Here is a 13,052-nt window from a genome sequence, read left to right as displayed (position 1 = left end):
GAAGACATAAAATTTGAAAATCTTTCAATTTTGAGAAGACATAAAATTTGAAATTGCTTCAATATACGATCACCAAAATAAAAAATAAATCTTTTCGTTTTTAAAGTGAGATCCGTCCAAATCCTGATTGATAGCAAGAAATGGTAAGAAAAAAATTAAACCTTCTAAATCAAAAATATTTGTACAGCATCATAGTAAATAAATAGAAATGACTGAGAAATTGCTTTAATTAACAGTAGGTTAAAATTTCAATTCAAAATAATGAAGTTATAAGGGTAAATCCTGTGAAATTTATAGTAATGATTGATGTACATGATAGTGTCACAGGTGACTGAACTATATGCAGAATACAAATTTCACTCAACAACCGAATTACCACCGATCTTAACCAGAAGCCAAATTTTGATTTTGTTTAACTATTCAAAGGCACTCATTGTATTGGCTATATTGTCGGCTCAAAATGAATAAAATGTAATTGGCAATAATCCTCAATGAACTCTGTTATTAATAGAAACTTTTCAGTATCATATGAGTGGATACCTGTGTTGGTGTTTTGTTAAATAATTCTGTTTATTTAATATTGAAATGAAAATTATTACTTATTTCAAAGAAGTCTAACGAAAACAATATGTGAACTATGCTGTTTGGATATAAATATGTTAAAATATCTAATTGTGGCAGTATCATATGAATAAAAAAGAGTTCAATAAATCTGATACTTTGTAATAATGTAAAAAAGAAGAAAATATAAATGCAAAATGCTGTTTATGACTACCAAAATTATGAATAATTCTAGGACGCCAAGCTCCTTAGACTGGGTTGCGGATGACTGCCTGAGCGGCGGCCAAACGAGCGATTGGGATACGGAATGGGCTGCAGGAGACGTAGTTCATGCCGAGGCGGTGGCAGAAGTCGATAGACTTTGGATCACCACCGTGCTCACCACAGATACCGACAGAAAGGTCTGGGCGTGTGACACGGCCATCTTCGACGGCGATCTTCATGAGGCGACCGACACCGTTCTGATCGATTGTCTGGAATGGAGAGTCCTTGAAGAGACCCCATTCGTAGTAGTTCTGAAGGAAGGAGCCTTCAGAGTCATCACGAGAAAGACCAAGTGTCATCTGGTGGAGATCGTTTGTGCCGAATGAGTAGAATTCAGCGAGTGTAGCGATCTGGCCAGATGTGAGGGCAGCACGTGGAACTTCGATCATTGTGCCGAACTTGCAGTGGATCTTGATGCCGTGTTCCTTTTGGACCTTCTCGAGGATCTCGTTGTATGTTGGCTTGATGCGCTGGAGTTCAGAGACATCCATTGTAAGTGGAACCATGATCTCTGGAAGTGGGTTAGCGCCTTCCTTCTGGGCGATGGCAACACCCTCAAGGATAGCGGAGATCTGCATCTTGACGAGGCCTGGGATGACGAGGCAAAGGCGGACACCACGTGTACCAATCATTGGGTTGGACTCGTGCATTGACTTGGCCTTGGAGAGGAGCATTTCCTTCTCTTCGAGCATCTTTGGATCGTATGGAGCGCCGAGTTCCTTACGTGTGCGGAGGACTGTAACTTCCTCAAGAAGCTGGTCGTATTCTGGAAGGAATTCGTGGAGTGGTGGGTCGATGAGACGGATGATTGTTGGAAGGCCGGACATGGACTTGAACATGTGGACGAAGTCCTGTGTCTGGACGTGCTCGAGTTCATCGAGAGCGGCTTCACGGTCCTTGTCGTTGTCAGCAAGGATCATCTTACGGACGATGGCAGCACGGTCGCCAAGGAACATGTGTTCTGTACGGCAGAGACCGATACCTTCGGCGCCGAATTCGATAGCACGCTGGGCATCGACTGGAGAGTCGGCGTTAGCCCAAACCATGAGACCACGTGTTGGGCCGTTGTTGATGGACTTACGGCCACCCTCGCGAGAGCGGATTTCATCAGCCCACTTGAGGATTTGTTGAAGATCCTTCTGGTCGTTGAGGTTTGGCTTTGTGAGTGGGATAGCACCCTTGAAGACTTGGCCTGTTGTGCCATCGACGGAGACGACATCACCTTCGTGGAGTGTGACACCGTTGGATGTGACTGTAAGAGCTTCGAAGTCGATGGAGATTGAGCCGCAGCCGACGACAGCTGGGAAGCCGAGCTGACGAGCGACGACAGCAGCGTGGGAGGCAGCACCACCTTCAGCAGTGATGACACCCTTGCCGACGAGCATGCCACCGATATCATCTGGCTTTGTGAACTGGCGGACCATGATGACATCTTCGCCTTCCTTGGCCTTCTTCTTGCACATTTCGGCAGAGAAGTAGATCTTGCCGACACCAGCACCTGGGGAAGCGTTGACACCCTTTGTGAAGAGGTTTGGCTGAGCCTTCTTGAGGTCGTTGGCATCGAAGTGTGGGTGAAGAAGCTGGTCGACTTCAGCTGGGCTGATTCTGTTGACAGCCTGCTCCTTTGTGATGAGGCCTTCCTGAACCATCTCGTTGGCAACCTTGACGGCGGCTGTAGCTGTACGCTTGCCGTTACGTGTCTGAAGCATCCAAAGCTTGCCTTCTTCGATGGTGAATTCGACATCTTGCATATCCTTGAAGTGAGCTTCAAGCTTGGCTGTGATGTCTACGAATTCCTTGAAAGCGGATGGGATCTTTGTCTCGAGGGACTCGATCTTGTCGGCTGTGCGGACACCAGCGACGACATCTTCGCCTTGAGCGTTGATAAGGTATTCACCCCAAAGCTTGCGTTCGCCCGTTGATGGGTTACGTGTGAAGGCGACACCTGTAGCTGATGTATCACCCATGTTACCGAAGACCATGGACATGATGTTAACAGCTGTGCCGAGGTTGTGTGGGATCTTGAAGTTGTTACGGTAGTCGATAGCACGTTCGCAGTTCCAGGATGAGAAGACAGCGAGTGTGGCCATCTTAACTTGCTCGATTGGGTCCTGTGGGAACTCATTGCCTGTTTCCTCAAGGATGATCTTCTTGTACTCCTTGGCAAGTTCGTCCCAGTCCTCAGCCTTGCAGTCGTTGTCGCCCTTGTAGCCCTTGGACTTCTGCATCTTGTGGAGAGCAGCTTCGAACTTCTCATCTGGAATTCCGAGAACGATAGCACCGAAGCCCTGGAGAAGGCGGCGGTATGAGTCGTAAACGAAACGTGGGTTGTTTGTGAGCTTGATCATGGCCTGGACTGTGACATCGTTGAGACCGATGTTGAGAACTGTGTCCATCATACCTGGCATGGAAATCTTAGCGCCAGAGCGGCAAGAAACGAGAAGTGGCTTCTCAGCAGAGCCGAACTTCTTGCCGGTCATCTCTTCGAGACGGGCGATAGCCTTGGTCTGTTCTTCCCAAAGGCCTGGTGGGTAAGCTGGTGGGTCCTGCTTGTAGAAATCATTGCAGGCCTCTGTTGTGATTGTGAAACCCTTTGGAACTGGAACGCCGAGTTTAGCGATCCAAGCAAGGTTGCCACCCTTGCCACCAAGGAGTCCGAGAACTTTGTCGCGGTCGCCGTTAACGAGTTTCTCGACTTCGCCGACTTCCTCAAAGAAGTAAATATAGCGCTTTGCCATCAATAAAAGTAATTCGAAAAAGCAAACCGCTCAGAGTATTCAATTTTGATGGTCGATGAAACGATAAAAACGATTAGAAATCAAGTTTTATCCAAGCAATTTTTGTGGGAATATAATTTGGCATTGGAAGCCCGTAAAAATAATATGGTAGATGAAGGAAGTAAAATTTTATGGCTGAGGAAATCCGTCACCTCACCTGAGCAAGTAGTTTGTATATCACTAGTTACACAAAATTTAATAATATTCGGATGTTGTGAACTCAAATTTAAGAATTGATAAAAAGCATTCAAAATTTTGTAAGCTATGTTGCGGTTTGAAATTTTTATTCTCGTAATAATTTGATCTAATTTGCCATGACAGTATAATTTGGTCAGACGAGATTGGCTTGAGTCCATTCAAAATTGAATAGTATGCATTTTTAATTTGTAAGGTTTTATCTTCTATAAATCACATGGTTTATGTGGCCTCTGGCCCATCTACAAATTAATATAAGATATTTATCCTATAATGGAGTTTAATATGGCTTCCTCAAGCTAATTATTAAGATTTTTAGAACTTGATTGAATTTTTCTTCCTTCGGTTATTCTAATTAAAACCTAACTTATTGTGATAAACAGATTAAGATTTTATCAGAAAGATCTACAGTAACATTTTAAGTTATCTCTGGTTACTCATATTTTTGAAATTCCTATTCAACTTGATTTCAGGATGGAGATCAAATATAAAAATTTAATAAATCATAATTATAATCTATTTATATTAATTATTTCAAATAAGTGAGTTTATTTTCATTTCTCCATATCTTTTTGCCGACCAAATTTTAATTAGAGCTAAAAATATAACTGTAAAGACCAAATATAATAAATCAATCTTGTCCAACAATATGGATAGACCGGTACGAAATCAGAAATCTGGTTGGTTACGGTTCAAAGCAAAAAAGTGTAGAACTGCCTTAGCAAAGTTATACCTTGATAAGAAAGATCATTTATCAATATAAACAGTAACATTTCGATTCTATTAAACTGCAAAAGCTGCATCTAAAACACCATCATTTGCTTCAGTTGCTACATCAGGTTCTTTTATATCTATTTGCGCCGATAATAGGTATAAAATTCTCAAGACAACATAACTCATTAATGGGTATCAAAGGCAAACATATACCATATATAAGACTTCGAATAACATATTTACAGATACATCTGATTTATAATAGCTTTCATTCTCTAGTCCAGGATACAAATGAAAATAAACATAATTTGAATTAATTCATGTTCCGAAGTTAATATGAACGAATAATGCCAATGGTAGAAGAAATAAAGATACTTTAAGCCTACTCTCCCTAGATGGATGCAACAATTGCTTAAGATCTGAAAAAATGAAACTTGAAGTCAATACTGTAAAGCTTATCACAATGATAAATATATGAATATAAAGCATTGGAGATCCCATGACATAGTTTTCATAAAAAGACGTAATATAAGGAATTGTATAATAATATGAGATAAGAGGAATAATTGTTATAACGCATATTCCATACTGCATGATATTATGAATATGATTTTGGCCCCAAAGATGCCAAAAATAATAAGTACTTTTGATACATCTATAAAATACGCAATTTCTGAGAATAATTGTAAGTTTCGAACTGAATGCATCAGATTAATGCATTGCATACTTTGTACTGAGAGTAAATTGATAAATGAACAGTTAATTAACATAAATGTAACTGAAAAAATGATATTTGACCAACAAAAGAATATGCTATGATCGTATTTTATCTGATTATTTGCTATTCTCTGTCTGATCAATGATGATGCTGTATATGAATATGGAATTAAGAGAAAAATGCCAATAATGAAAATGGAAATATTTGAAGCTCTATTACAGCCAGGGAAGATAGAGAAACTACATCTGCTTGATATTCTTCCAGCCAATATAACTAAATTATCATCTTCTTCACTCATAAATTGAATTTTCTAAAATTTACGATAGTAAATTTCAAATCTTGAATAAAAAGGAGTATTTCTCTATCCATCTCAGTAACAGGAGATAGAATTTCGATTTTTTGTTAAGGTTTTCCAATACAAACCTTTCAAATTTGAATTGTTTCAAAATTTTGAAAAGGAAAGGTATTTACATAAAATATCTAAATTTCCATCATTCTTGTCTATTCAATAAATAGATGTGATTCTTATCAAACTAAACATTCAAGCATGCATGTTAAATTTGAGTTTATTTCGTGTTCAAAAATATTTGATTCAACAGGTAGCCATATCATGATAGCAAATACTTAAGATCAATTTACTATCTAATGTTATGTATAGTGATATTTGTATTGCCCCTCCATATTAAACATATGTTCATTTTATTAAAATTAGATTATTTTTAAGATGATATCATAGAATTATAAAGCCGAAGTTCTTACAAATCTAATGATAATATTATCATTAACAAATAATACAAGCATTTCAAATTTATAAAATAAAAAAAGAAAATTCAATGTTCAACAGGATAAACGATATGAGTTTAAATGTAAATTCATGCTTTTATCCAAAAATCTTAATCTATAAAATTTTTGACGTGTCAAATTGGCAAAAAAATCGGATGTCGTACGAATCTTATACAAGCACGTCTGTTACGACTACTACAACAGAAGAGCCGAAGAAATCATCCAATTTAGAACTATTTCCAACTATCCAAAACAATTTGCAATCTACAAAGGTTGCAGACAAATTAAATGGAATCAAAGCTCTTCTTGCAGTTATGTCCAAAGGCGAAGATGTTTCGTCATTCTTCCCACTTGTTGTTCAAGAAATCACATCTGAAGATGAAGCCCTTCGCCATCTTTCCTACATTTACTTAGTCCACTATGCCGAAAACGACCCAGATTCAGCCCTTATGTCAGTTAACACTTTCCAGCGTTCTCTCACAGATTCTGACCCGATCGTTCGTGCAATGGCTCTTAAAGTTCTTTCATCTATCAGAAATACAGAAATTATCGAAATTGTACTCGATTCCGTCACACGCTGCGCACTTGACCTCTCCCCTTATGTTCGAAAAGCCGCTGCTCTTGCCGTAGTTAAAATTAATGAAACATCTCCAGATTACATCGAAGAACTCATTCCAATTGTACAACGTCTTTTGAACGACCAATCGCTTGTTACCATTTCTGGTGCATTATATGCAGCAGAAAAGATCTGTCCAGATCGCGATATTTTATTACACCCAATCTACCGTACACTTTGCCAAGCGTTGAACCGCCTTGATCCATGGGGCCAAGCAATTGCAATGCACATGCTCCAGCGCTACGCCCGCCGTAATTTCCCCAAGCCATCAGGATCTGCTGATTGGTTCTCAGATGACGAAGAAGGAGCCTCTCTCGATCCAGACTTAGACTTACTTATCAAGAGCGTACAACCACTTCTCGCTTCCATCACTCCTTCCGTAGTTATTGCCGCTGCTTCTCTTTTCTTCTATTGCGCGCCACCTCTTAAAGTTCCTTTGATTGCAAAGCCACTCATCAGATTGCTCTACGTCGATAGTGCTACCGCATACGCTGCTTTGCTGTCAATCGCTTCTTTCGTTGCGGATAACGCGGAACCTTTCATTCCTCATATTCGTCACTTTTTCTTATTTGATGATGAACCAATTTTCATCATGAAACTGAAGTTGCAAGTCCTTTCACAACTTGCAAGGCCATCCAACAGTGACATCTTGATGCGCGAGTTGTCACAGTACATCTACAACCCTGACCAAGACATCGCAACAGAAGCTGTCAAAGCAATTGGAAGAACAGCATCTTTAGCAGGAGATTCAAGTGTTTCATGCATCGATGTCATTGTCAAGATGCTCAGTTCTCCTGTACAAAGTGTTGTTAACCAGGCAGCTCGTGTTTTAAGTCTTCTTTTGAGAAACTTGCCAAAACAAACACCGAAATCTAAAGATGACGATGATCTCTTTGGTGCAACAAATCCAATGGACAAAGAAGAAGTTGTTTCTATTCTTAAGAAGCTTCTCAAGGCATTCATCAAGATAACTGACAGTGAAACTAAAGCATGCGTCATGTCAATTGTCGGTGATAAATGCGAACTCATTCCTGAATACGCACATGAAGTTTTAAGAAGAGTTACAAATGATTTCGCAAATTCAGATCCATGTGTCAAATTGGCCGCATTGGAATTGAGTGCGAAAGTTTTGTACGTCAGACCGAAAGAGAGTGTTGAATTAGTCAAATACGTGTTGACATTAGGTTTCTACGACCAAAACATTAATGTCAGGGATCGCGCGAGATTAATTCACTCTCTTCTGACAGCGAACACTTCTCAGAACTATATCTTGGAGATCAGAAAGACACCAAAGAAGTTCGTTCTCCCAGATAAAAGTGATGTTGTTTGGGGTGTTGATTCCGTCAAGGCTTCAAACATTGAGGCAGGAACAATCTCTCAAATCATCGGAAAAGTCATCAACAAGACAAGTTTGGTTGTTCCTTGGGTTGATCCTTCAACTCTTCCTGAAAAGAATCCTCGCGATGAACCACTCGAAATCATCGAATCTGCACCAGCAGATGAAATCAGAGCGAAGAAGGATTTGGAGGAAGAAGACTTGAATGATTACTTCGGAACTTCTGAAGATCAAAAGATTGAAAATGTCGTGAAGTCTGCTTTCGGTGAGGAAGAAGAGAAGGAAAACAAAGAAGAGGATGCAAAAATCTTCGGTGATGTTGATGAAGAAAAGAAAGAAGATGAAAATCTCGATGATTACTTCAGTTAAAAAAAAACTTTGATTAATAAAAATAACTTTTAATATTGATAAACAATTTATAATATAATCGTAAAGTCAACATTTTATTTCACTATATTTATACTGTATCACTATTCAGAGGAGCTGAAAAATCCTCGCCAACTTTTTCAGGACGTGTAACGAAGTAATATACGAGAAAACCGACGGCTATTGCAACGCTTACTCCAATGAAAATGTTTCTCTTTCTTTTGGCTTCAGTTTCCTTTTGATTATCGCCTTCTTTCGATCTATCATTATCTTTTGTATCTTGATTTGCTGTGATTTCTGGTTTCACTGCTTCTGTTTGTGATTTTGTTTCTGGTTCTGGACTTGGCTTTGGCTCTGGTTGTGGTTGTGGTTTTGGTGGTTTTTCTGAACTTGGTTCTGGTTGAGGTTCTGGCTGTGGTTTTGGTTGTTCTGAGCTTGGCTCTGGTTCTGTTTCTGGTTGTGGCTTTGGTTGTTCTGAACTTGGCTCTGGTTGTGGTTTAGGAGCAGGATCAGTACCGAAATCGATGTCGTCTTCACCGATTTCAGAGCCGTCATTGAGATTTGTGTATTGCATCTTGAGTTTTCCGAATGGATTTGTCAAGAAGTGCGAATCCCAAAGAAGAACTGAGCGTCTGAATCGTTCGAAATCAGGGCATGGAACAGTTTTAGTTCCTAAGAATTGATTCTGTCCATTTTTAGCAGCATTGCATGTAAAATATTTGCCATTTGCAGAAAATGTAACACTTGTGTTATCACTGTTGAAATTGTAGTTGATACATCCTGTTGAATACTTCGTTGTTCCGGAAACTGCGTTCAAAGCAGCTTAGCCTGGTTTGCAGATTGTGTTTGGATAAACAAATCTGATGTAATCATATACATCTTGGTAGCCAATTTCTTCCCATCTCTGTGGATTGTAGAATTCAATAAATTTGCAATAATGGGCTCTTGGATAGGCAACACAATCGTATGGTACTTCATATGTTAGTGGACCTGTGCATTTGAAATCAAAGCATGCAAACGCTGTGTTTCTGTATGATTTACCTTGATATTGTTCTGGAAAAGCAAGTTGTGGTGGTTGAATTGGAAAATCTTTGAGATATGTTTCTCCGTCGAATGAATCTTTGTTTCCCCAAAGAAGTGGTTGGCCAATCTTATAATTAATTTTATAATTTCCTGTATCGAGAAGAATTGCCATACTAACATCAGTGAACCTCATATATGGACCATCGTTGGTTTGAATGGACAAGCCAACCATAAGATCTGTCATATAAACTCTTGCCTTTGGATGTCCGTATTCTGTGCCGTAGCCACCCATATCCTCGAGCTCAATACCTGATGGGCACTTCACACCGTTATCGCCGACATATTCTTCAAGGCCGTGATGTCTAACTGCCCATTTGTGACTGTATGGTGTTGTCAGGAATGTCATCTTCTTTCCTTTGACTGTAATATTGCAAAGCATGTTTTCATATGGCTTGTAGGAGTTCGGTGGATGGTAGTGATCGAACACATAATTGCTAATACCAAAGGCATGGAAAATTTCATGAACGCAATGGTAAAAGAACTTATTATTCCAGGAATCATAGTTCTGTGCTTCTTTTGGAATCGTTCTTGCATTGATCATGACACCTCCAAGGCGAGGTCTATGTCCAAGATCTTCAAAGAAGTCGTACGATGCTGAACTTGCAATTGTTCCATCATCTCCATATGGTCTAACTGTGATTGTCATGAAGAAATCGCAATCTGTAGCTTCATTAACTGGGGCATCGAAGAAAAGTTCCCAGTCTTTAACTGCAAACTTGTTATTTGGATGACGTCTTACTTTAAAGATTGACTCTAAGTAATGTCTGACATTCTCCATTGTAGTAATTAAAACTTCTTTTTGTGTTTCGTTAAGTGTATCAGCTTTGTTGCAAAAATATCCAGCTCCACCCCATCCAATTGTTTTATTATCTGGTTGGCAACCCTTCTTATCTTTAGTTTGATCACGAATATAGTCGTAATTAAATTTAATTCTGATTGGTTGCCATGCTGGATATATTTCTTCAACATTTTCTGATAGCTTTTTGACACTCTTTTTGAAGTGTGACGCAAAATGGGAGTGGCCACATCGGTATGCTAAGATAAGACTCAACATTTAATTTTAAATAAAAATCTTGTGAATTTTGGACTTTATGAAATTTAATTCTTATCATATGCTAGTTAAAATTTTATTCTCAGTTTTGTGGTTAATATAAACCTCTCACAATTTGGGATGATTAAGATTAAATTTTGAGAACCCTCACAAAAATTGGATTCTATTTTCTTCTTAAAGTGATTTATTTAATTATATTATTTAATAATTATCGAAGATGGAAAAAATTGAATTAAAAATTGAAGATATTGATTAAAAATTTTTATATATTTCATTTAATTATGATTTGTAAAAAGATAATGTTTTCACAGAAATATTAAAGAGAAAATGAGAAAAGTGACACAAATGTATTTCCCATGCCAAATCTCTGGAACATATTTCCCAAGTAAATTCAGTTCGTATATATCCCGGCCACTAATTGTTTATTCAACGATAAGAAATGAATAGCAAATTACGAATTTTATTTAAACATTTTTAAATCCTTTTAAAAATTTCCACCGAAAAATCGGATAAAAGTCACGCAATTGCTCTAAACGTTGCTTTTATATGTCAATCATATGCAACTTGTTCAACATAATAGATCGAAATCATCTTTTTCACCAAACAACCACAAATTTTCTGCTAAACTCATTACTTTATCCATCTTCAGTAATACTTGAAGTATTTGAATTGATCAGAAAAATTATTTTTCTTTGAGAGGGTTTATAAAGCTTATACAATCAAATTTTCATAGTTCTTGAGAACAGAACTTATTTTTTGTTCTTTGGTTTACTAATGTTGCCATGAATCTTCTATTTTATCTCTTAATCATCAAGATGAAAAATTAAATCATAATATTTGAGTATTAGTATATTGAATAAACATTACACATACTTCACACTATACTAGTTGATTATCCAATTTTTTACAAATCTTATATAGTCTATTGAAATAAATATGATAATGTTGAACATATCGGTGAAACTGCATAATACTATTTAATGGTGGAATGAAAGGCAAAATCTTCTTAATTTCATTGAATATAAATAAATAACAAAATTAAATTAAGCAAATCTTTATTAAATCCATGCTTGAAACGTAAAAAATGGAAATACAGGTAATATACCGATGTTTTATTTTTCCAAAATTATTTCAGAATTGTTATTATCCATATAAAAACTGTATTTTTGAAAATCAAAATTAATTTTTTAAATTTTTTTGGAAATATTTTGTCTTATTATAAACGATATTAAGAAGCCAACATTGCGAAATGCATTAAAATTTTTGTATAATTCTTGAAATTCTAAATATCATCTGAAAATTCAAGACTTTTTTGAATATTAAAGTATAAAAATCCATATACTCTATATGTAACTCTCATTTGTTTAGATCCAGCTTGAAAATCTCAAGTAGGTCGGAAACTTTTTCATTTCAAACTCTCATGCTGAATTTTTTATTCGTGATTATATGCCCTATTACTCTTGTATGAAAATATATTGTGTCTATTTGTACTCTTATGACAGAGGTAGGGCAACGATAGGTCAAAAAGGCTTCTCTGATAGATTTCCTTGCCTTTTGGATATGCTATAATATATAGCCTAGCATGATAGGATATGATGTCAAAAGTTAGAACATAACTTAGGATCTTGAGAAAAATGAAAAACAAAAATTACATAAAAAAAGAAAAAATTTATCTAATTTGTTTTTTTGGACCGAATAAGTAATTTTATTGAATTTCAATACGACACATAGATTTTATTATTAGTAATAAATATAATGGTTTACTATTAACAAGGAACCTAAACTAATGAAAATTTGATTTCAAATATTGTATATGATTATCATAGATTACCAAAATATATTGCTATTTATGAGGATATAATATTGATTATTAGTAAATCGTATAAATTTAATAAATATACCATGAATATTGAATGAATTTCTTGATTCATAGGGGTAAAACGCGCTTTTATATGATTTAGACAGAGAATTTATGAGATGTAAATAACACAATAAAGGTTTATATTGAATATTTTCTAAAAATAAATCGAAATTATAAAAAACAATACATTTATTCATTGAAACTACTTGGACAAATATGAAACAAGCATTCAGGCAATACTTTTGAGACTTCAACGCATCTGATAATTTTTATATAACTTCACCTCTTATGCTTAGAGTGGAGGTATTGAGATCGTATAAGTATAGATGAGCTCACATTCAGATATGATGTGTGAACTTCTGTTTTCACTGCAATTTTGAATCAGAATAAACTCAAAACAAGAATAAAATGATATACTCACTCTCTAAATGTGTTCGAGATTTAAAGTTGTATGAATAAAACGATTCATCTTTCGAAGCCTCCCATTTAATGAGAGACTTCGAAAGATGAATGTATTTATGTAGATGAAATACTATATATGACCATGTGTGATACTAAAGATATCAAAATGTTCATTTTTAAGTGCAATAGAAGGGTTATCTCTCGTAAAATCTCAATTGAAGGAAGATTTAGAAAGAACTCCTTTCCTAAGTAGATAGTGTGTGGTTTTTGTCTTTTGGTTGATCAGGAACTATGAAATTAAGTCGGACAGAAAGAAGTTCTTTCC

General features: G+C 36.6%; 4 protein-coding genes across 4 annotated transcripts; 1 reads left to right on the top strand and 3 right to left on the bottom strand.

The window, feature by feature from the left end:
- Positions 1-748: 748 nt before the first annotated feature.
- Positions 749-3,595, bottom strand: TVAGG3_0564650 (pyruvate, phosphate dikinase protein; the record flags this gene model as incomplete). Its single annotated transcript, XM_001581851.2, has 1 exon — positions 810-3,563. One exon carries the CDS (start codon positions 3,561-3,563, stop codon positions 810-812), a length of 2,754 nt encoding a protein of 917 aa, XP_001581901.1.
- A 2,567-nt stretch (positions 3,596-6,162) lies between these two features.
- On the top strand, positions 6,163-8,344 carry TVAGG3_0564640 (adaptor complex subunit beta family member family; the record flags this gene model as incomplete). Its single annotated transcript, XM_001581852.1, has 1 exon — positions 6,168-8,333. One exon carries the CDS (start codon positions 6,168-6,170, stop codon positions 8,331-8,333), a length of 2,166 nt encoding a protein of 721 aa, XP_001581902.1.
- Positions 8,345-8,421: 77 nt separating this feature from the next.
- Positions 8,422-8,904, bottom strand: TVAGG3_0564630 (proline-rich extensin signature family; the record flags this gene model as incomplete). The annotated part of the gene is made up of 1 exon (XM_001581853.1): positions 8,422-8,904. The coding sequence occupies one exon, from the start codon at positions 8,902-8,904 to the stop codon at positions 8,422-8,424; it is 483 nt and encodes a 160-aa protein (XP_001581903.1).
- A 249-nt stretch (positions 8,905-9,153) lies between these two features.
- TVAGG3_0564620 (regulation of choline O-acetyltransferase protein) lies at positions 9,154-10,467 on the bottom strand (the record flags this gene model as incomplete). The annotated part of the gene is made up of 1 exon (XM_001581854.1): positions 9,154-10,467. The coding sequence occupies one exon, from the start codon at positions 10,465-10,467 to the stop codon at positions 9,154-9,156; it is 1,314 nt and encodes a 437-aa protein (XP_001581904.1).
- Positions 10,468-13,052: the final 2,585 nt, after the last annotated feature.

This window comes from Trichomonas vaginalis, chromosome II (assembly GCF_026262505.1).
Source record: "Trichomonas vaginalis G3 chromosome II, whole genome shotgun sequence".
Lineage (NCBI taxonomy): Eukaryota > Parabasalia > Trichomonadida > Trichomonadidae > Trichomonas > Trichomonas vaginalis.
Note: the sequence above shows the minus strand (reverse complement) of the source record. Positions and strands in the feature narration are given on the sequence as shown.